Raw genomic sequence first — 25,105 nt, 5'->3', positions numbered from 1 at the left:
CTGCATACAATAACAACGTTCTTAAAATCACTCATCTTGTCCTTTCACACATCATGGTACATCATGTAGCAAGGTCACAGATCATAGCAGTATCTATGCAGAGCCCCACTAGTATGATCAAAAGCTATGCTGTCTTAAACATTTTAGGTGTTAGCCATTTGTCACAGTGAATGCCACTAAATGTCAACGGAGCAAGGGCTTGACCGCTTGTTTTGGTTGTGTATGGGTTTGCTGCTTAATTTATTATGTCTAATATTGCACATTAGACCATCTCTGCTAATGCCTGTGGGCTGTTGCTGTATGCTGTGTTATTTGGTCTAATGCATCTGTGTACAGTATGCACTAGACATAAGCTGTGTCCAAATTCCTGTACTTTCTCGTACATACATAATTTGAGATGCAACTTACTTCTCGGCCGTTGATAAAGTGTGTTCCATCAGTACGACTCATAGACTTGAGTGAAATTTAAGATGACATTTATTTGATAAATATAAAACAGAATAGTAATGTCTCTCTTTGGCGTAGACCCCGCCTGGCGGTCAGAAGAAGTTGTACTCAGAACCATCATTTCCTGCCGGAGATTGGAGGCAGAGGTGAGGAGCCAACCCCTGTGAAGGACAGGACTCAACATGTGGTGGTGGGGTGGTGGAGGCTGCCATGTTAGCACACTGAAACAGCAATTTGATAGATTATGAGCAGACTTATAAAGCAATAGCTTATATGTGATTGGCTAGGAATTACGCAGCTAATGGTGTGATGACGTACAGCTGCTAGTCTTCCCGCTAGAACTACGCTGTGCTTACATTTCTTGTAGTTATGGTATCTAGGTGTATAGTATAAATAAATTCATTCATACTACATAATGTGGGTGTTGTTATTTGACCCATGTGTTGTTATGTACTTATAACATACTAAGAAAAAAATTCAAAAATAATTTACTTGGGTGGTCTTAAACAAGTACAAATTAACAACAATTATTTCATGAACACTTGAAAAGAGTCTTAATGCCATTTTTATTGCTTTGAATCTGCCAGCTGCTCAGCTCCCATGGCCTTATGGGATAGCAAAGTGTTTAGTGGATGCACACTTCAGAATCTCAGTGGATTCTCAGAATGAACAAACCAATAAACAATGTAATGATTTTTCCTAAGTATAATCTGTAACCCTAATCTACACATAAAGTCCCTTACCTAACCCCTAAACCTAACCATGATTTTAATAGGAAACAAAGAGAAACATCTGGGTTTTAAACAAGGGTTCTTGTGATTTTACCTTAGTTTAACCCCTAAACAAAACCTCAAACCTAAACCTAACCATAAAGTCTAACCCCTCTCCAAAACCCAAACCATGACTTTGGTAGGAAAATAACTTTCGTGTACCATGCAAGAAGGAAAACATCAGGCTTTGGAACAAGACTAGAAATGTATATTACAGGTTATTGGCAAACATGTATTGCATAAATAAATATGGACTAAGTAAGCAGATTTGTTAACTGAGGTTTCCTTTTTTAGTGTTCAATAAGATCTAGCTAAAATGTGATGCTTGTATTGTAGTGATTTTACATTTGTTAATTGGTTGGTCTTAAAGGGTACCTTTTCGTACCTCGTACCTTGTCGTACAAGCCAATTCATATGTTGTATTAAATATGTTTAAGTTAACGTTATGCATATTCATATGGGGTGGGGGGCAGACTTTAGGATAGCACACACACCTCCTAACACCTGCTAGAGGTGTGTCGTTAGCTTAAACTTACCAATCACTCACTGTTTTTGCCTTCTGTTCACAAACACAGTGGTCAAGCCATGCTTGCAGTTTGAACTTTGACTTTTCGTGTTTGCATCTGCTCTTCGTGACTGGCCTCATAATGGCCATTCTTATAAAACACTATTGGAACAGTGCAGATGTCAGACATAATTGCTATTTGAATTAGTGAATCTGTGAGAGTGCAGTAAATCAGGCATTTGTGGTTTAGGGTGACCTTATTTCTCTCCGTACTGTCCATCTTAGCCAGAGCTATTACCACTCTGAGTCTCACATGGGCCCTCATGTGTACCGGTCACATAAAACATGCATTAGTGCTGTATAATGCATGCTTCCACGAAACACTGCCCATTCTCTCGTTCAGTATCCAAAGTCATTGCTTTTGTGTAATGCTGCTTACAGTGTTTCGGAAAGCGAAGAAGTGAAGTGTTCAGCACAAAGTGGATGAATCCGATCAGAACTTTATTTATTTAGGTATTGATTGTGATTTAATGCCTTAAGGAATTTCTCCCTACATATTACACGTACAGTGTTTACCAAGATTAATAATGCAGAAATAAAAGCTCAACTGCAGAAAAACAACAGGAAAGGGTAATGAAGTGTTGTTGTCAAGGGCTAATTAACCCAGAAATGAAAACTCTATGACCATTTCTCATCTTCACGTCATTCGAACCCTGTTTAACTTTCTTTCTCCTGTGAAAAACAAAAGGAGAAATGTTCAAAAATGCACAGGCCACTCATTTTCTAAATAATGACAGTGAATTTGGACTAGGGCTGTCAAGCTCCAAAATAACAAAAAGTATCATGAAGTAGTTCCACATGTTCTGAAACCATATGACTCAAATGTACACTTATTGAGCACTTTATTAGGAACACCTGTATACCTACTTATTGATGCAATCATCTAATCAGCCAATCATGTGGCAGCAGTGCAATTCATAAAATCATGAAGATACAGGCCAGGAGCTTCAGTTAATGTTCACATCAACCATCAGAATAGGAACTTTTTTTTTTATCTCAATGATTTAGACTGTGGCTGGATTGTTGGTGCCAGATGGGCTGGTTTGAGTATTTTTGTAACTGCTGATCTCCTGGGATTTTCACACACAACAGTCTCTAGTGTTTACTCATAATGGTTCCAAAAACAAAAAACATCCAGTGATTGACAGTTCTGCGGATGGAAACACTTCATTGATCAGCGAATGGCCAGACTGGTTTGAGGTGACAGAAAGGCTACAGTAACCGTAGTAACCATAATAATCACTCTTTACAATTGTAGTGAGCAGAATATCATCTCAGAATGCACAACACATGGAACCTTGAGGTGTTGGGCTGCAACAGCAGAAGACCACATTGGGCACTTAATTAAGACCATAGTGTTCCTAATAAAGTGCTCCGTGAGTGTATGTCATTATTCATTGAAAATCCTCCTTTGCTGTAGCTCTCTAATCAAATATGGCATATTATCTTTTGACGTCAGAAAAAATTCAATATAGTGCATGAGTCATATGGACTACATTTATGATTTTCTTTTTTTACATTTTGGAACTTTTGGATATCCTGAATTCCCATTCACTGTCATTACATGGAAAAGAGAGGCCAATGTTCTTCAAGTTAAACCATTTTTCCTTGTTTGTTCTACTGAAGAGAAAAAGTCATAAGGGTCTGGAACATTATAAGGGTGACAAAAGTAAATTTTGGGTGAACTATTCCTTTAATGGCAGTGGCTGTTGTATACGTTTGCTTTGCAAGATGGAGTGTTGAGTCTCATGAATTTATATAGAGTCTTGAATAGTATAGGACTGAGCTGGGGAGATGTTGAAATATGTTAAAGGCTGGTGATAGATGCTGCTTGTTGGAGATGCTCCAGACACATTTGTCCTGTGAGACTGAGAGACACTGCAGTCAAAATCTCCTGAAGGTGACCCACGTTTTAATCCTTACCCTCACACACAATCGCAAAGCAAACAAACATGAGCCTATAGCCCTGTTTACACCTGGCATTAAGATCCGTCTTAGGTCATTTTGAGGAGAGGAACTCTAATTTCGTGACTACATACATAATATAAACGAAAGCACAAAATAATTGCTGGACCATTTATCCCAATTAAAGGTGATGTGGCCACATCATTATTCAACTACCTCCAAATGTTGTTTAAATGATATCATCACAAAACATTTTGAATTCCGTTGACACCTGTATTTAGGGTTGTCTACTTGAAATCGGATTGCACAAGACGAATTTTAATACCAAGGGTCTTTCACTTTTGTTGCTCAGAGAAAAAGGCTATTTTAATTTCTCTTTGGAAGAAATAAATGAAATTGTAATGCTAATAAGTGAGGTACAACGTTAATATCTGAAACATAATGAATGTGTCTCTTAATTTAGACAGAATAATGAAAGTGTGGGAAGCTTTGAATTTTCTGGTGGTTATGTTCATTTATAACCAGAAGTCCACTTAGTGCGTACACCCACTATTCCCACTGCGACCCGTGATTCATCACCTGTGGCAGACATTAGCATGTAGTGACTAATTTATGTCTTAAATTGACTATTATCAGAGTGCCTAAAAGACAGTTTGCCTGGTGGGGCATATTAGTGGTTTGCTTGAATTTGTGAATTATGGCTGCCATATGATCCTTGATGCTAATCAGTCCCCCTGCACCCTGAGGAATACAGGTACTGTGATCAGGTCTGCCTGATGCATTACAGTTCATTTTTACCCTTTATTAATGCAGTTTCCAGAAGTTATGTTATGCTCAAGGCTTAATAGATCACTTAAATTGGCTCTAAATTATTCTATACAGTGCCAATAGAAAATCAGCACACACTTAGTTTGTCTTACAGCCTGAAATCAAAACCCATTTACAAAAAAATTATAATAATTACTTTACAAAGTAATGAGAAAAAAGGCAACAGTTCCAAAATTGTATAAAAGATGAAAAACTACGATAATTTGAAAAGTGATACTTTGTAGAGCTAACTTTTGCTTTAATGACAACCATCAGTCTGATTAGATATGTCTTTACCATCTCCATGCACCTAGATTGGGGAACATTCTTCATGCAATATTTTTGGATTAGTCAAATTCAGGGGTGAGCGCCGATGGACTGCACTCTTCAAGTCCATCCACAGGTTTCCTATTGGATTTAGGTCAGCGCTCTGACTTGGCCACACAAGGACTTTGACCTTCCTATACTTAAGCCACTGCGTTGTTTTTTTGGTGGTATGTTTAGGGTTATTTTTGTGCTGAAAGGATCCTCAAGAATTTTGTTGTACATGGCAGCATACATTTTCCCTTCAATCCTGACCAATTGCCCAGTGCCCGCTGAAGAGTACCACCCCCACAACATAATGTTGCCACCACCATGCTTCACAGTAGGTATTTTATGTTCTGGGCGATGTGCTGTGTTTGGCCTTCTCCAAATAGTGCTTGGAGTTCAGTCCAGAAAGTTAAATCTTTGTCTCATCTAACCATGGAGGATTCTGATGCTATGTGACAGAAGGTTTTATGGTCAGATGAGACATAAATTTAACTTTCTGGACTGAACTAAAAAAGTGAAATATTTGGAGAACACCAAACTTAGCACACAGCACAAACACATTTCAAGTTATTGAAATGGCAGGATACTTTTTATACAGTTGTTTCTCCATAACTGTGTCTCTGTTTCTCTGCTGCTCAAGGGCTACTGGGAAATAAAAGCTTGTGCTGTTGGGAGTCTGGGCGACTGGCGTGTGTCTGGCTGCTGCTTGTTTGTTCTTGCGTGTGTTTGTGTGTGTGCATTTGTGTATAAATCAGCTGTTTTGTAATGTTTATACAGCACATCTTTGATTAAAGTATCTTAAGCAGCAAAAAATTTAATATAGTTTAATGCTAACCCAAACCCTGTTTCTGTTTCGAGCATGTGGACTGTTGACATTAAATACTTTGGGGAAGATGACATGTCCTTTACTTTATTCCATTTAGATATACAAGGACTGTGCACATTAATACATGTTTCTGTAAGGTCATGTCAACTAATACATTTTTGTTTTAATACTCATTGAATTTGCAAAGTTGATGGCTCTCATCCACACTGGAATGGTGTTTTCCTCCACCGAAAATTGAGACTTTTGAAAAAACACACTCTAGTACTGCACACTTCAGAAAGGGATGATGTTAGGAAACTGGAAACTGTGTTTTCAAATGACAACAGATTAATGTCGACATGTTGTCAGAATGATTCTACTTCTGAGGTAATTACGAGTGCCTTGTTGTCATAGAGAATTGAAAACATTGAGGACATCAAGTTTTTTCATACGTATTTCTTGGGGAACTCTTATTTTGACATCGTAACACATGTTTGTCAGCTTGCTGACGATAATGGAATTTTGGTCAAATGCATGCCATTTTCTATGTGTAAAAAAATTACAATATGTATCAAATGGTGACTGATATAGGTCAATTTATATGATCGAAACGGCAAGCGATAACAAGGGAGCTGCCTTTAGAAAAATTAATGAAACCTATCGTTCACAACAGAAACCTCAGCCATGTTAAATGTTTTTGTCTGCTCCCAATTCGTAAACATGGATATCAAAATGTTCTCAGAGTTTCCCGGTCATAATTACTATTTCAGGGGGCATTCACGTGCAACTTCCGAGTAGGAAACTTGTTTTTAAGATAATTCTGATAGCACGTGAAGGCAGCATAAATGTGCCAGTTTAGGGCTGTGTCAATATAATTAAATATTGATTTATCATGAAACTTTTTCTCACGATACTGTATCGGTAATGTAGATCCATGAATCGACAGTTATATTCCACTATTTGTGCTATCATATAATGTCCAACATTTCAATAAGAAGAAGCAGTTCGCTCCTCAGTGCAGTCAGAGACACTTCTATGAGGAGCGAGAGAGACTGACTGAGAGCCCGCAGGATTTACCTTTTCTCTCGTGGACACACTGGGCATCTCTCAGGCGTTTGGCACTAGTGCCGGGTAAAAATATTGATTTTCCAATTAAATTCGGTCTACATTTAAACAATCTCTGAGCACAACCTCTACAATGCGAGTAAATTAATGTCAGGTAATTTTTCAGATTTCACTCACCTGTGATTCAGAAATGGTGTAGTGAAGAATTTCAACACTGAGATATTTTTACTGCATTTTGAGATTAAAAGTTTGGTTTGACTTGTGTATCCAAAGACAAGATCCACGCAATCCATTTGTCAGTGAATAATTTCTCTCTTAATTTCCTTTCTTTTCTTTATTGAGAGTTGAAGTTCACTTTGAAGTCTAATTACACATAACACCAATGCTTTAAAGAAACCATGCTGTCCTTAAAGAGACAGTGCCGGTTTTTAGCATGTGTTCTATTTATTAATGTAAATACTTGTAAATTAGACAAGCCATGCATGTAAATGATAAACATGTAACTAATATATATATATATTTATATATAATTTATACAGTACACAATATCAAGACATAACATTTATTGATGGAATACATGGAATTTGCATATTTAAAAAAAGCTCAAATGTGACCAAATGATGAAAAACTAATAATAATACAATTGTAGTATTAATATTTCTTTAATTCGGCAATTTAGGAGGCCCCCTGTTTAATAAATAACAGCAACAGGAGATTTTTTTTCATAATATATGTCAGCAAAATGGACATTCTAACTGCAATAAACCCAAATGAATTGGAATTGAAAGCTTTTAAATCGGATTAGAATTAAATCATGATATTGTGATGTTTTGAATCGTGACATATTGTGATCGTATTGTGAGGTGGCGATACCAGCCACATTTTCCATGCTATACTGTACATTTAATACTTTTAAGCAGCATTTTCTAATTGTTTCATACTTTTATTCATGTAGTTTTTTTTTTATGATATTAAAAGGGACTGCAGAAAACTAAAATTATTAAGCTTTTAAGAATTATTGTGTCACCGCAGGACCATTTAAATGAGTGAAAGAGATCTAGTGACTAGTTATTTAATCTAAATTCTACACTTTCCCTAATACATTCATATATATTTTAACCTAAAATCTTCATAATGCATAATGCAATAACAACATGTGCAGTAGCTGTCTTTATGTTCTAACGTGCTGTCTGAGTTTGCTCCATTACATCCTGTCTGGTTATTGTACAGGGACCCAAAGAAGAGGCTCAGCGATCCATCGGAGCCGCGCTCTAGACACGGGTCAAGCATATGATGAATCTGTCTATTACAAAACCATCCATTCCTGCTACAGAGCTTCCCTTCCCCTATGCCCTGCCCTCTGCAGCCCTCAGTCATCATGACAAAGATGTTTACCTGGCCTCCCAAACCCTGCTGCATTTTTCGGCCAATCACCAACTTTAATCCCTTCCAAAACTCTGTCCCAGTGTTGAGTGGTGAATTCCACCGGAGGGATCCAGGGAATAAGGCTGAGGGTGGGTGTCTGGCATCTGCCACAATCAATATTGAGCTACAGTACATTTTGCTGAGTATGTGGGAACTTGGTGCTCATTCTGCATGTAGAGGGAAGCATAGCTGGGAATCTGCAGTGTCTGAAATCGATCGGATCAGTGTGTCTTGGACTTGATGGCCAATCTAATAGCTCTGTGGAACATTGTGTATAGTAATAAATATGACTTAATAATGTTAACGGATTCACAATGACATTTTAATATAGTGGAAGAGCTTTAGAATGCTTGGCATGTCCAAATAGCAGCAGTGAAAATAAACCATGGATCATTTACTCACCCTCATGTTATTCCAAACCCATATGACTTTCTTGAATGGTAGACAAAAAGAGAAGTTAGTCAGATTGTTAGCCTTAATTACCATTCACTTTCATTGTATGAAAAACATATATAATGAAAGTGAATGTTGACTGAGGTTAATTTTGTGTCTTAACATCTCTCTTTGTGTTCCACAGAGAAAAGAATGTTTTATGGATTTGGAACATCATAGGGGTGAGTAAATTATGCCAGAATTGGACTGATGGTTTTTGATTGAACTATCCCTCTTTATAGGAATCATTTAAAAAAGAGATTCCATGCATCTGTGAGGTTTGTATTGCTAGTGTAAAAAGAGACATCAAGTGCACTCTATGATGAATTGTTTGGGGATTATAGTCTCTCAAAGCGGCTGTAATTCAAATGATTGCTGGCTGTGTTCAAAATTCTCGTCTTCCGGAAGATTCTGCTTTGGAGCTTTCTGAGGAAATGCCTGGAACGTTTTCATTTCAGTGAACTAATGTAAATTCCCTACAGCACCATCGCATGATGCAGTGAATCGGTCGATTGACTCAATTATTTAACTAATTGAAACATAATAGTGTAAATGTCAGGTGGCTTCTGAGTAAGTGTTGGCCAGCTCCCTTTTTGTACGTCTATCAGCATGTTACGGTTGAGGAATTAATTCTTTTTGAGAGGGAGCGAATGTCTTTTGAAGCTGCAGGGGTCAGGCATGCTGACCTTACTGTGTGGATCTGCACAGATCACAGCCTCTGGGGAGAGACTGTAGATTCATAGAGCAGAAATATATTATATGGTCATTTTGCATTTTTTATAAAATTTTTGGTAAAACATTTCTTTTGGCAGTCCAAATAATAAATCAAGAAGGAGATTAATTATAATGTAGAGTACAACAGTGCCCACCCACTTTTTCAGCTGACTTGGTTTTGGAATGATTTTTCCAAATCATTCTTCAATAGGGATTTTTTCTCAAATCCTTAAGAGTTGTAAGCCATGAACCAAACCAGCCAGCTCCGAGGTGAATCACAATATTAAAAACTACAATTTTTAGCAAAAAAAAACTATTTTTTGTGTACCATCTTTCCATCTTTCATGAGGGCCTGAACTACAAGCCCAAGCGTAATTGAATTAAAAACAATGGAAAAATATAAAACTAAACTTGATGTAAATTGGTTGAATGTAATCATAGAAACATTATATTTTAATTCTATTGCAAAATATTCCGATATACAGGTACACTACTTTTCAAAAGTTTAGGGTCACTTCATTCTTTATTTTAATAATCTTTTCACATTTGTGACCAAAATAAATAAAAACTATTTTATATTTTAGCGTCTTCAAAGTGGCCACACTTTGCCTAGATTTAGCAGAAATGTACTCTTGGCATTTTCTCAAAAGACTTCTTGGGGAATCACCCTGGGATGCTTTTTAAACAGTATTGAAGGAGTTCCCATCTATGTTGGGCACTTAGTCGCTCATTTTCTTAATTATTCGGTCCAAGTCATCCATTTCAAAAACTTTAATTTTTTAAATAAAATTGTAGTTTTGTAATTAAATAAATTTATATGTTGGCACAATTATATTTTTGTCAACAAAACTAATTTCAAACATTTAAGCATATGCCTTCAGATGAAAAGGTTTTTAAAATCATGAGAAACATTTCAGACAAGTGACCCCAAACTTTTGAACGGTAGTGTATTCACGTAAATACGTAAGTAGTATGAGAGTGTAGGGATACTAACTCAATTCACTAAATTAATTCATTCACAGTGCTCTTTTTTTTTGGTGTGGATTGTTTACCGTGATTGTATAGGGTATATTGCATTGGGTAGAGCAGTTGTTCCCCATATATTCTACTATCAAACATTTATTTTAGCGGAAATCTGAGAGAGTTTCTGTTTTTTTCTTTTACAGTACTTTCTCACCTCCGGATAAGCAGTTTGCTACACTAAAATGCAAACTGTGATTATTGTGAGAGTATCTGTATTGATCTGTTTGTTATGTCTTATATTGTTGGTTGATTATATTACTGTTAATTTATTGGTTAGGTTTAGGATAGGGGTAGGGTTAGGTGTTAGGTGTTAAAAAAAAAATATATATATTAGTGTAATGCTGTAACTGGCCCTGCTTGACCCATTGCAAGCGGGATTCGAACCGGGGTTTCTAGCATGGTAGATGGGCACGCTAACGAGGAAGCTAAAGGCTACAGCCACTAATGTCAGTCACTAGTGCGCATCTTGAGGCCAGGGGAATATAGTGTACAGTATTTTCATATACTGTACATTATATTTTCATACTGTACACTATATACACTCTGTAGAGCCTATTGCATTTATAGTCAGAGTATATGAGCCTATGTCATTCCAAACAAACCTGGTGTATTGCCCTACCTTGCTCTGCCTCATATCATGGTTCAGTGCCATGAACACATCTACTTGCCATACCCCCTTTTCTCTCTCTCTCTCTCTCTCTCTCTCTCTCTCTTTCGCTCTTTAGCTCAGAACAGCTTAGGTACTGTACAACATGTTCTGTATTACAAAACCTCTTAAGGGCACATGTAAATTCTATAAAACATGTAGTTCTGACAATTGTTCCGCTCATTAAATAAACTTCATGTTCTGCATTAACCATAGAATTAGGCATAGTCATATACTTGACCTAGCTAAGTATATTAAACTCCCCTGTTACATTATTGAATTATTAATGAATGTGAGTTTTATGAGTCACCCCATTATGGCTTCATAATGACCGCAGCCACGACAGCGTTTTAATACAAGTAAAATCCTATCATAATATCATGGGTTAGGAGTACATTATGAACTAAGTTCTTCATACATCTATATCTAATTACCGGGTGTTACGCTTGACTCATCTAAATGGATAATTTATGTTTAAGTGTCAAAATTACCAAAGCAACCTTTTTGATCAGTACACTTTCCTAAAACTTCACAGATCTTGTGTTATTATGGATCAATTGTGGTGGGATGATTATTATGTTAAGTCGATGCTTGAACCACAACACAAAAGCCACAACAGAGTCCAGCCTGTCAGAGCTGTAAACACATTGTTATATTGGTTTGCATGATATGCTGTAATGGTAGTCTGTGTTCTCTCTCATTCTGTGGGCGGAATGCAGGCCCCTTGACCTGACCGCCGCCGATTTTTCAATTAATCAGCCGTAGACATTAATCAGTTCACAATGATTTATTGACATTGATCTCCGAGAGCACTTCCTCTCAGTCAGTGCCATTCATGTTGAAAGGCCAGCTCGGTTGCTGATCATCAGCACATGTAATGTTTTGGATGCTAGTGGCTGGTGTCCCTACCAGGCATCTTAACTAGCTTAACCAGCAAGCCTCCCTTGGTCTTTGACCATGCTTTATCAGAAAGACCATTCTGCTGGTGGCTATGATGGCCCACCAGCTAGACCTCTACCAAACCACTCATAAACCAGCTTGGACCAGTATGGACTGCATCTCTCTGTAGCCTGACACAAGCTTTCCAGATGGTTCAGAGTGTCAACCTAGTGGACCAAGTGATTTGTCACACATTGTGTTTTATCATTGGAAGTAGAGAAATGTAATGTTTTTGAATGCTTTGCATGGACGCAGTCAACGGAGATTGAGAGCTATCACTCACGGTAGTTTCAGACTTGCAGTGTGTCATGACTGAATGCTGAATACATATGTATGGACTACTTAAGGGAAATTGACCATAAAATCACTGTCCAGGGCAAAACAGAATCAGACAATTTCTGTGAAAATGTATTTTCTTATGTTTTTGGTATTGACTAAAAATATTATTTTGAAATATTGCTTAGCCACATATAGTTGATGTATGATTTATTTATGTCTGATTTCCTGACCTTAGGTGACCAATTTGAATGATGTTTTTCTCAGTGTTTTCTCTCAAGGGTCTTTGTCCATCTGGTGTGCGGTCATGGTTTTCAACTGAAGGACACAGGTGTTCCACAGGTCTGTGGATCATATAGTGTAGCTAAACATTTGGAAAGCTGAATATAATTTTTCAGCCATTAGGATTGACTCAAAAAAAGACCATTTAGTAGTGCTTGTGCTATTACATTTCTAAGTGATTAAACTTAAGGCAGACTTGTAGACTTACAATTGGAGGAGGGGCCCAAGCCATATATAGGGAGCAGAATATAACTGAGACATGGGAATTAAGATTTATTTTGGCCAGTAAATATGTGTATACCAGCAGCCTAGCAGCCATCCATAACATGCAAGCAATGTCCTATCAACCACCCAGAACACCCTAACAACCACATTGCATTGCCCTTGGAATCACCTACACCCTAGCATTGTGGAGGTGAGTTTTGCATGGGCAAGCAGCTCTAACATTTCCTTGGAAAATAAAAGAAAAACTAGTCTATAAAACATTTTTAGCACTACAGTTTAAACTTGTAGTTGTATATGTTCATGCAAAAACCTACTGTACTGACATACTCTACTGGTTCAAGTGTGTGAGCTACCCTGAAATCACAGGCTGCTGTGTGGGAAAAACGACCAGACCTCTCCCACCATGTAGTGCTGTAGTCTGTATTATCAGATATTTTATTAGTCCATTCCGAGAGTCTGATAACACGCACAATGAAATTGCATTGACATATCGGGCCTTGTAATTGGATTTATTGTGTATAAATCACATGAATTTGATTTGTTACCACAAGTGACATGTAGGCAGTGCCCTAATGTGATTGAGTACAGGCAGAGGACAGCCTGAGGATTGCATCGAATGACAGGTCAGCGTGTGGGTTGTGTATTTCACCATATATTGTTGTGTGTTACATGATTACTGAAGTATTCATGCTAACCTTGAAGCTTGCTAGCTTATGTGTGTGCATGTGTAGGCTGGCAATGAAAAATTATACAGTTTTGCTGCAGCAGAGCACCATGTCCAGACTTTGATCCATCTGTCACTTATGACCCCTCCCCCAGCATACACCCACTGGGTACAGCACATCTACAATTGCTATCTGGCACTACATGAGACGATCAGAACTTACTGGTGATATTCCTATAAGTGTATAGGCTATACTGTATATGTAGAAGGAAGTAAGTTTTTCACTGGGATCAGGAAGCAATGTTTTCAGTTGGCTTTTGTCGACAAGATCATTCATTGTGTTTAGCTTCTGGATAATAATTTGTTTAAATTGTTGGAGACATATATTTTTCTCCTTTGTGGGTGAATCTCACTTAACCTGTCAGAAACATGTCAGGGTCATATTTCAACCCAAAATCAAGAGATATTTTTTCAATTTTATAATTTACGTAAATGAATATTATGGGTCCAATACAAGTTAAGCTTAATCGAAAACATTTGTAGCATAATGTTGATTACCACAGAAAATAATTTAGACTCGTCCCTTTTTGTTGCAAAAATTTGTTCCAATAAGGCACTTACAATTGAAGTGAATGGATCCAGTCTATAAACTAAAATACACTTCTAAAAGTGTTTTAAAAGTACAGCAAAAAAAAAAGTAAAGTCAAAAATCAAAAACAATATATGTACATGGCGACAAATTTATCATGTTAGCTTGTGGCTATATATAGATGAAACAGTGTGTATTTTAACATTTATGGATTGGCCCTATTCACTTTTATTGTAAATGCTGTAACTGTGATTTTTGCTTCTTTTTTTAAATAATGGAAGAGTCCAATACATTTTTGTGGTAATCAACATTATGGCACAAATTCCGGGGATTAAGCTTGAATATTCCTATAAGAAATTAAGCCTATTTTTAGGACCTATTTTAGATTTTGGCATTGTATCATTATTTGCATGACAGTTAAGCATATTTCCCCCCAGTCTCTCAATGTAAAAAATCGAATTCTCGTTATTCTAATGCAAATTAAATTAGAGAGTATTTATAAATCATAGTAGTATGTGGTCAACTGCCTTTATTATGCTGATTTAAATAATACAAAATTTACAAAATTACATTGATTTCTTTATTTTAATACAGTAAAGAACCAAATAAATGTTATGAGGATCTAATGAGGATCACCACTGTGAATAATGGGAATTACCAAAAACTTGCCAGAACACCAGTAATAAGAAGTTAATGGGGACTAACTTACAATTGCAACACTTATTCACACCAAGAGCAATGTGACAAAGCAACAAAAATCAACAGAGAATTTGCATCAAAACTTTTCACACTGAGCATGATGCAAAATTTTTAACAAACAGGGAATGGAATATATAATTGTAAGCAGATGGTGCAATAACCGGAGAAGAAGCTCAGAATTAAATTGCACTTGACCCAGCCCACTAGCACATTGTGCGCTCAATTTCGCCAGCCCATTTGCTCCTAGACTTAGCACATGCTTGCATGAAAATAACAAAACATCATGGCCATGCCCACTGACTTTGCTCATACAATGTATCACTGCGCTTAAGGCATAGTGCTCTTAAAATAGGGCCCTTCATCTGCCTTTCTTCTAACTAATCTTGCGCTAAGCAGATTTTAGTCCAATCAAATGCTCATTAGAATGAGACTGTTCCTCCCCCATCAGCCGACTAGCAAGTAGCAAGTCATGGTTCATTGCTGTGATATAACTAAAGCATAATGGCTTTTTTTTACAGTCCTTTTTCAATAGGAAATAGACTCAAAAAGGACAGAAAACTGGACAGAAAACCCAATCTTTAAACTCTACATCAGTTGAAAAGACGAAAACAGCCATGATTGACAAATTGTGATAGTGCCATCCAAAATCACGCCATTGGTTGAACCAGAGTTGTTTTGCCGGGCTGGATGTGTCACTTAAAACAAATAGATAAATGCTGAAAGTGCAACATAGCCACAGTTTTTACACTTTACAGGGAAGTCAACCTACAAATGGTTTACTTATAATTGTTTCTGCTTAATAAGCTGAGATATGAGCAAATATTTAAACATAAAAAGCATTACACAAATCAGCTTTAATACATTATGCAGGTTTGCTCCTCAAGTAAATGTGTTTGGATACTTAACTGGAAAACAAGAAAAAAATTGTGAATATGAAAATGTTTATGTACATCGTTTAAGTATATTGCAAGGGTATTTTCTGAATACAGTTCTAACAGTCGCTTATCTTCTTTCTCCCTTTTCTTTTCTTCCATTTCTCTCTCTCTCTCTCTAGCGGAGCCTCTCCCTCTGATGGACCTGTGTCGTCGTGCAGCACGACTGGCTCTGGGACGTGAGCGTCTGCAGGAGATCGAGACCTTGCCTTTGCCTCAGTCTCTAAAGAATTACCTCCAGTACCAGTGAGAGCACAGGCCGTCACTTAGAGACACTCACAGACACAGAGAGGAAGCCTGAGGTGCTACTATAGTGACACCATCAGGCCGCAGAAGGAAAATGTTTACATTGTGGCTCACTGGTGGAATCTTAAGTTAGCTTTTTTTTGTTTGTTTCATTTTTATTTAGATTTTTTCTCCTTGATTAAATTATTGACGGCTTTGGAAGAAGTTCATGGGAAAGTGTGACACACGGCTGAACAGCGGGTGCTCTGCAGACCTGCAGCACCTCCAGGTGTACACCTATGACAGGAAGTGGTGTTTCATAAAGCACATTAACCTTTGGATGCCTTTGAAAGCCCACAGTAATAATATTTTCGCTGCTTCCCTGGATGTAAAGCCTGCAGAGCACAGTAAAAGGAGATGTAGGCAGCTGTATGTAGGGCACAGCCGACTCCAACTCAAAATCTAACAGCCCTGGAAGGTGCCAAGGTGGTAGGTGCAGTACCTACACACAGGAGCACCAGGTGACATTAATATACGGACTAACAAAAGTCATTTTACCATTTGCTGGATGTGTATTCCCAAGGACACATGCATACACACATATTCGACCAACAATCATATACGGATTCACTTTTTTTTCCTCTGTGGGCTTGAGTCACTTTTCTATCTGAATTTGTATCCTGATTTTATCGTGCGCGTGAACTTTCGGTTTTGATAATAGTTTTATTGAGATGTTTTGGCTATCTTTAATTTTATTGATCAGGTTCTAGTTCCTTTTTAATGAACTGAGAATGTGTGAACTAGCACATAGATATTGAACATTATTGTACACTCATCACATATGGCTTCCTATTTTAAACTGGGATGCTGCTTTTATTATTATTATTAATTATTATTATTATTCTGTCTGAATGCTCAGATAGAAGTCTGATGTTCTGAGGCACACAATGGAATGTAAAGATCTTGCTAGCGTTAGCATATTTGAAATGTGAATAAAAGCCAAGTGAATGAGAAGGATGTCTTTAACAATTTTGTCTGAGACAGAAGATCACTGGGTGTGTGTTTTAACAAGTAAGAACAGTAGGGCCAATTTACATTACAGCACTTCTTTGTTCCACGTTTCAGAAGGTTCCCTCCTTTCCCCCTTTTTTCTCTCTCTCTCTGGTTTCTGTCCCTGTTTCTCTCTTGTCTGACTCCCACTCTATCACAGTCTAAGGCTGAAAAGTATGTTATCTAACCTAAATCTGTGAAGAATTGGAACATTCTTCTCACGCTCTTTTCAGATTTGTGGGAGGTTTTCAGTCGCAGTCAATATCCTCAGGTGATTTTACTTCAGTTAATCAAACTTCCACGCATTCTGTTCTCTACAGCATCCACTTCAGAATGCTTTAAAGGGATAGTTCACCAAAAATTTAAATTCTGCCATTATCATGACTTAATTTGTTCTCTCAAACACAAATTGTACATTTTTAAAGAATTTTTCCATGGAATGTAGAGGACTGGATGGGCCTTAAAATGAAGCCTGAACCCGGCCGATACCCAAGAGCATGTAAACCTGACCCGAAATTGGCCACTCTTTATGATTTCTTATCCAAGTAATTAAATTTGTTGCAATAGGCTGTATTTTATGTAAGTATTATATGCAACAGAGGCGGACTGGCCATAGGAACAACCAGGACTCCCCGGTGGCCCGGTGGAGAAACAGGCACCGCAATATGCACCTACCAACCCTCCGCCACCCACACCACCACTCAACAAATTTTGGGCTGGATTTTATTTCAAATCCAGGGTCGATTTCTCTTCCAAGTCCACCCCTGATACTTAGCATTCAGTAAGCATACACAGTTTTAACAAGGCATGGCAGCTCCTCAGCACAATGTAGCAGAAGGGGAAAAAAAATGGCAACTGTTTATCAAGCGCAGGAACTTTGCTGGGTGACAAACAATCTGGAATCATTTTTAACAGCACAACAAATTAAATACACTCACCAACCACTTAATTACGTACACCTGTACACCTACTTAGTCAGTTGATTACTTCCCTTATAATCAACAAACTTTAAGTGGCTTTTTTTAGGTAACGGAGAATGCATTTGCTGAGCCTTTGCTTCAAATAGTGTTTGGCCTAATCTTGCCCTGATTTCGTTCAGTGTATCTGGATAAGTTTGGGACTGTTGTATTGGAAATCTATGCAAGACACTGCCCTCCACGCCAGCATGAAAATTGACTTCTTTTTTCTTTGCCTCTGCACTTTACTTTTGGAATCAGCTCAAATGTAATTGAATAACATGGATCCGAGAGCACAGGGCCTTGATCAAAGCTCGTCTTGTATCGAGACGGGGTTGAAGCCAGGACATTGATCCTCCCTTTCCCCCAATCTTGTCTTATGTCACAACAAACTTGTTTGACCAAAGGGAACCAACTGTTCCATGCATTGCATTCTTAAGAGAATGGCGTGCCACGTGAGTGTCTACGTTTGTGTACAAATGTTTACATAATGGCTTGGGAATCATTGCTTGTTTATGTTTTATGACCTTCATCATTAGCAGGCAATTGTTGAGCTCTTGGAAATGAGCATTGTATTGACTTCCTCCCAGTGTGGTTCTCCATATGCTGTGTAGACATGGGCCAGTGACCATTTCCTTAACTTTCCGGGGTGTAAATAGGAGGGCGACAGTAAATCTTATCGAACACTGGGAGATGGGCGTAAAGAAAAAAAAGGTATCCTTGATGTGCTTCCTTCCCTATGGGTGTGTGGCCACTGTGTGTGTGTGTGTGTGTGTGTGTGTGTGTGTGTGTGAGCATGTATTTATCACTTTGTGGGGACCAAATGTCCCCATAAGGATAGTAAAACCCGAAATTTTTGACCTTGTGGGGACATTTTGTCGGTCCCCATGAGGAAAATAGCTTATAAATCATACTAAATTATGTTTTTTGAAAATGTAAAAATGCAGAAAGTTTTCTGTGAGGGTTAGGTTTAGGGGTAGGGTTAGGTTTAGGGGATAGAATATAAAGTTTGTACAGTATACAAACCATTATGTCTATGGAAAGTCCCCATAAAACATGGAAACACAACATGTGTGTGTGTGTGTGTGTGTGTGTGTGTGTGTGTGTGTGTGTGTGTGTGTGTGTGTGTGTGTGTGTGTGTGTGTGTGTGTGTGTGTGTGTGTGTGTGAGTGTGGGAGCTGGTGGCAATGTTGGTTTGGAGCAAAGATCTTCGTGTCTAAATGCTTCCACATGCAGGTGCATCCTGGACTGCACAGGTCACAACATTATCTGGGTCAAATAATACAGCTCCAGCAAAGCTGTTCTGCTGAGAAAACACTGGAGACACCATGTTTTGTTTTGGTGTTCTCACTGTAGACTTCCCTTTCATGCGCCATAACTCGATTATCTATGAAAGGAGGAAATCAAAGAGTACAGAATGTTTTTTTTTTTTGAGGGACAACACTGTTGGAAAGCCATTACAGAAAACCTTCAACGAACTGAATTCATGCAATTACTAACCAGTAGAGTTAAAAATATTTGGTCAAATTTCACATTAGTGCCTATATTCAACCATTTTATTCAGATTCACAGGTATTTGTACAAAGAGTGTAGTTCTAGTACACATTTTAGGTTTGGATAGGCACTGATATGTACACATGTTAATCAACCAGGGCTGGACTGGAAACAGAAATCAGCAACTAGCATACCATACTAGCAACTTTGCATAGCTTATTGTTCATTGACAACTATAAGTAAGCCATTCGGGGGTTTATCTGTACCTCTCAGGCATCAAACAATGATGTTTATATATTAAGAGGTCCTACTCAGCTCCACCCATAACTTTTTAGCTCAACCTAAAGTGTGAGTTTGCTGCGTGGCAGTCTCGTGTAGGGGCTATAGTTGCTTCAATTGGCCAAGAACCACCAATTTAGACAGAAAAAGCCAACTAACTGACATGTAAAAAGAAAGCACAGTTGGTTTATATTGAAGCAGCCGATCAGATTTGCGCAGATTTGCGCTGATTTTCCAGATTTGTGTGCTAAAACCATCAGACGGTTAGCGCACAAACTGAGGGCAGTCCGTCGGCATGCATTCTGAGGCTGAGACTAGAGTCATGGCTAGTTGTAGTAAGTTGTTTAGCAGGGAGAATATGAACATTCATGGCAGATGTTTACAGAGGAACAATTTTGCTTTACCAAAAGTTGAAGATGTGCTAAAAGACACAGAGAACAGAGTGCAATTTGGCATCACATTTACACAGTGGAGGACTTTTATGGAACTTTTGGGGTTTGATGGAGATGCTAAACTTTTAGCAAGTTTACACAAGCTAACACAAGTGAGCTAATTGCTATCGAGCTTCAGATAAATTAGTAAAATACTCGGACAATACGACGTGTATCGTTACGCTTCCTAGTTACCACTAGTTCCATCCCACCTCATTTGCTGTATCCCTCCGCACACCCAGCTGTCGTTATCGTCTATGTTATTGTACGAACTGATTCCTCTGCCACACTTTCTGTCTGGTGTGCATATGTTATAGTGGTCTTGTTTAATACGTTGCTAAGCGTTTATCACCTTTAATTTAGTATGGCCTATATGCTCAAGGGGATATATGAGATTTGGAATCAGCATGGCCCAGTATTGAATAGGTGATTACTGGGATTTGATCTTCAGATTTAAAATGAGTCTGTATGCATTTCTCTCTAGCTCAAACAGTAAAACACATAGGGAATGTACAGAGAGATTAAACAGATTGGTGCCAAGTCGACATGTTCTCTCCCTCCTTCACTCGCCGTCTTTCTCCTCTCACACTCGGTTTTCCGAGCCAGCCTGTATAAATAGAATGCAATCCATCTATTATGTCTATGTGTCTCCACTCTCTCTGGTTCCTGTTTAGCTTCTAAGCACACTGTAAGCAGCCTTACAGGGTTTTCTGAAAGCCAAGCTGAAAGCTGAATTTTCCCATTGTCTGACATAACTGTGCTTTAAGGAACAAGAATATTCCATCCACACTGTGTCCAAGTGTAAATGCCCTCCAAGATGGATTTGAAATGAATATATATCTGGAGGTGATGTAAGATGCATTGCAGATGAAACTCCTTCTTGTGTAAATGCATCTGGCTGTTCAAACAACATATATGTACAGTATGTAAACTTTACTCTGCTCAAACAGTGCTATGTCTGCATTGGGAAAATCAAAACATAACAGCTGCTAATGAGTATTTGCATAGAGATAGTGTTGCACAATAAATAATAACAAATCAAAAAACAGATGCATGTTGTATGAGAGAGAGAACATTTTGACACTGACAAAACTTAAACTAAACACTGACAATAAGCACAACTGACACACATGGACATGTCTTTCCTACCTGCCCTGCATTAGCATAATCACTAAAGTCAACTCTGTGTTATTTGCATATAGCTTGGGAATTGAAGATCTGATTTATATCTGTTTGGGGAGACGCATTTATGTAGCCACGTTTCAATGGAATGTGCTTATTTAATCGGATAGCAATCTGATCAGTAAAAATGCTTGAAGTGACCAAGTGTAAATACACCCTTAGCTACGACAAGAGGAAATGGTCCAAATTTTATATCAAATGTAACAAGAAACAAAGCACTGAATTCTCAATCAACCAGCCACTAACCCCACCTCCTTCCCAAAACTAACTAACTAAATAATAATACAAATACCTGGGTCACATCAACATGGTCACACGGAAAGTTGACTGAATGTTGCTACTGAATGTTCTGGTACCCTGATATGGACCCCATTCTTACTGGAGTTAAGTGCCATCTCCCATTAGGCAACTTTGGATCAATTCAAATGTGTTTACCTTACCCTGTGACACTACTGATAGAGTGTTAATGGTTAGGTTTAGGGTTGGGGTTTGGGTTAGGGTTTATGGTTAATAAATACACAATTATAAATAAATAATAATACATCATTATCATCTATAAACTATTTTTGGTACCACTCAGTGGACATTTAAAAGATAAATCTGCAGGCAGAGCTCCAAAAAGGGATGGGAGCTGCAATCCACCAGCAAAAGTGTAGGGAGCCCCTAAACCTGACCCTTTCCCTAACTGTAATGGAAGTGACACTCCTTTTGGAATTGGTGCAACCCCCTATTGGAGTAACCCTGCACCCTCACGGCCTGGCCGCACCCTCCTCCTAATCACACTCCTCCCCCGCCCGATTCAGGTTGGGGCACCATCTGTACCCCCCCCCCCCCATCTCTGGAGGGGAGACACTGCCCTTCCGGCCATTCCGCCAGCCGATGGTCAACACTGCCCCCTGGGAACCTGGGGAGAGGGGAGGGGAGAGAGAGAGGAGAGAGAAATACTTTCTCGCCGGTCCATGGACATGGTGTCGCCTTGTCTTCAGCCACTATTCTGCCCTCTGGCGGACAACAGCGGCTCCTACCCAGCGGCCGGCAGCAGCTCCTCTGACTACCAGAGGCCTGCAGCGACCCCTCCCCTGGCGCACGGTAGCAGTGAGGACTCCACGACAGCACATCCCTCCTCCTTCCCATGTTTCGACACCAATGTAACGGGTTCATTGTGGGGTAAAAGAAGGAAATGGGAAACGTGGGGCTTCAACTCAAAAGGTATGTTTTTAATCAGATAACACTCTGTGGTTGAAGCGTGACACTCTCTCCTCACCTCTGGTGTGGCTCCTCCTTATATTGGTCTCCCCAGTGCTTACTGCAATCAGAAAAAGGTGTTAGACATTATAGCGCTCAGGTGTGTGCACCCATACTGCTTTCTCTCTCTCCGGACCAACGCTGGACCGCGCCCCTGCCGCCACACACTTCACTTGCAATTTTACTTAACAAATGTGCTGTACAATATTAATAATATTGTTTTTCAAATTACAGTAAGGAGTAACATTTTGTTTACACATTTCAGTTGGTTTCAGAGAATTGGGGGTTCGGAGGGAATAAGCTAGTACGAGAGGAAATTGTCTTTCTAGTAGGTTTTAAGTAAAGTGAAATAAGAAACAAAGTGCTGAATCATTGTCTATTAACCAGCCACTAAGAACCCCACCCCCTTCCCAAAAATAAATAAATAAAAACAATGGGATATTTTGGTTACCATGGAAATGGAGGCACTCAAGATTAAAACAAAAATACAGAGTAATGGGGCTGTCTGGTTGCTTTCTAACATCAGACCATCTGTGCTATCCCACAGTTGACAACTGGGGAGGGGTAGAGGATACAATTATCTCCATCTACACCACCTCCTTGCTCTTTATTAAAGAGATAGTTCACCAAAAAAATTTATAATCTTTCTCATTAACATTTACTCCCCCTCATGTTGATCCAAACCCGTATGGCTTTCTTTCTTCTGTGCAACAAAATAGATGTTAGGCAGAGTTTTAGTTTTAGTCTCAGTCAACATTCACTTTCATTCAGGGCTGGACTGGGAAGAGAAATTGGCCCGGGATTTTACTAGCAACTGGTAAGTGTTCATTTTGTGGTCCATTCTGCATAACGCAGTGGCTCATTTTAGCTTATCGCGGCCCATTCTGCCCGTTTTGCAGACGACCCACTGGCGCGCTCGGTTCTCCCAATGGCCAGTCCGCCCCCAATTGGCCCCAAAGTGCGTCGGCCCAGCGGGAAAATGCCCAGTATGCCAGATTACCAGTCCAGCCCTGCTTTCATTGTATGAAAAAAGATGCAATTAAAGTGAAAGGTGAACAATACCTTTTATAAACTGATGCATTAAAACATTCTGGCCAAACACACACACACAAACTTTCATTGTGGGGACTCTCCATAGACTTCCATGTATTTTATACAGATCTAACCTAACCCTACCCCTAAATATAACCCTCACAGAAAACGTTTTGCATTTAAAAAAAAACAAACATTGAAATTATTCATATTAAAGCTTGTGCACCAGATTCTATTTGTCTTGTTCTCCAAAATGTAAGTGAATTAGGCCTGTGCTTTGATATGACTTGCTCTGTGTTCAATTTATTTTCCCATAAACCCTTCCCCTAATGACCACACTGACACAAGGAAAAGTGAAGCCCTCTTAATTTGAAAAACACAAAGCAGGCCCTTGGGTTCATCTGTGTCTGCACTGGTGCTGCTCAATTTAGGTTAATTAGCTTTCACAGCCAGGAGAAATTCCTAATGAGATCTAACGTACTGAACACTCTGAGTTCACACACACATATCCATAGAAGCACAAATGCACAATTCAGAAATACTTTATGAACAAGAAAATGGCCATTACAAAGAATTACTGTAGTGGTACCATAGCACTGTGATGGTATCAGGTGGTAATACCATAGTACTTTGATATATAGTATGGTACTGATTGATTACTATATTAATATGGGTGAAATATCCAGGTCACATTATATTTTGAAAAATAAAACCTATTTTTAGTACAATTATCATTTATTTATTTTGCATTGTGACATTTGTTTCATGACAATTAAGAACATTGTCCACTCAAATACTCTTTACTGTAATGTGCAAATCTCTGTAAATGTTTGGCATTTCCAATATGGCTCAAGAAAGACACCAAATATAAATATGTGTAAGTTGTTAAAGTGTGAGCTGCACTGGTTTCCACATAAATATCAGACCTATATGGCTGTGTCAGCATCTAATGAAATGCAACAGTGGGAATTTCATTTCGTACAGTTGAGTGGAAGGTTTCAGAGTGTATATCACCAATGATGAGACTTGATCCATACTGTATGAGTTAGAGCCATGAATCCCTGCACACATGCACATACACACTGTAAAAGGTGACAGATCGTTGTTTTTTTTATTTAGGTTTGGCAGCTTTGCTTCGCTGTACGATGAGGTGGATGGTGGCACAGGAATGGTTATAAAAGTTAATGGTTTAATAAATTGTGAGTTGTAAACAGATGGCAGTACCCTGGGGGCTGGGACAACGTGACAGATTTGGCTTTGGTTTGGGGTGTAGCATGGAGCATGTAGCAAACAACGTGACAGCAGCAATCCTGTTTTTTTTACACCTCTCTTGCTTAATTTCTTACCAGTGCTGGGTAGTAACAGATTAAATGTAATCTGTATTTCTTAATCAGATTGCAAAATCAAGTACTTATAATCACTTTAATGATTATAATATATTATATATTATATAATTATAATAATACTTTTTATAGATTACATGATTGCATATTAACAAAGCAACGGCAGTAAATTGTTAATGTATTGATCATTTGCATATCAAAATCAGTATATTCTTTACCTGCAGTGCAGTAGTCTAATATTCTAAAAACTGCTGATCTCCTGGGATTTTCACACACAACAGTCTCTATAATTTACTCAGAATGGTGCCAAAAACAAAAAACATCCAGTGAGAGGAAGTTCTGTGGA

At 38.5% G+C, this 25,105-nt stretch overlaps 1 protein-coding gene across 6 annotated transcripts in view; it reads left to right on the top strand.

Moving 5' to 3' along the window:
• Positions 1-16,972, top strand: part of LOC127649526 (SPRY domain-containing SOCS box protein 4-like) — a 121,042-nt gene extending 104,070 nt beyond the window's left edge. For all 6 annotated transcript variants that reach the window (XM_052134669.1, XM_052134671.1, XM_052134673.1 and 3 more), the window contains one exon: positions 15,645-16,972. In XM_052134669.1, the coding sequence (XP_051990629.1) occupies positions 15,645-15,772 (128 nt within the window). In that variant the 3' untranslated portion in view covers positions 15,773-16,972. The remainder of the gene's footprint in view (positions 1-15,644) is intronic.
• Positions 16,973-25,105: the final 8,133 nt, after the last annotated feature.

The sequence above is a fragment of the Xyrauchen texanus genome, chromosome 9, assembly GCF_025860055.1.
Source record: "Xyrauchen texanus isolate HMW12.3.18 chromosome 9, RBS_HiC_50CHRs, whole genome shotgun sequence".
NCBI classification, from domain to species: domain Eukaryota; kingdom Metazoa; phylum Chordata; class Actinopteri; order Cypriniformes; family Catostomidae; genus Xyrauchen; species Xyrauchen texanus.
Note: the sequence above shows the minus strand (reverse complement) of the source record. Positions and strands in the feature narration are given on the sequence as shown.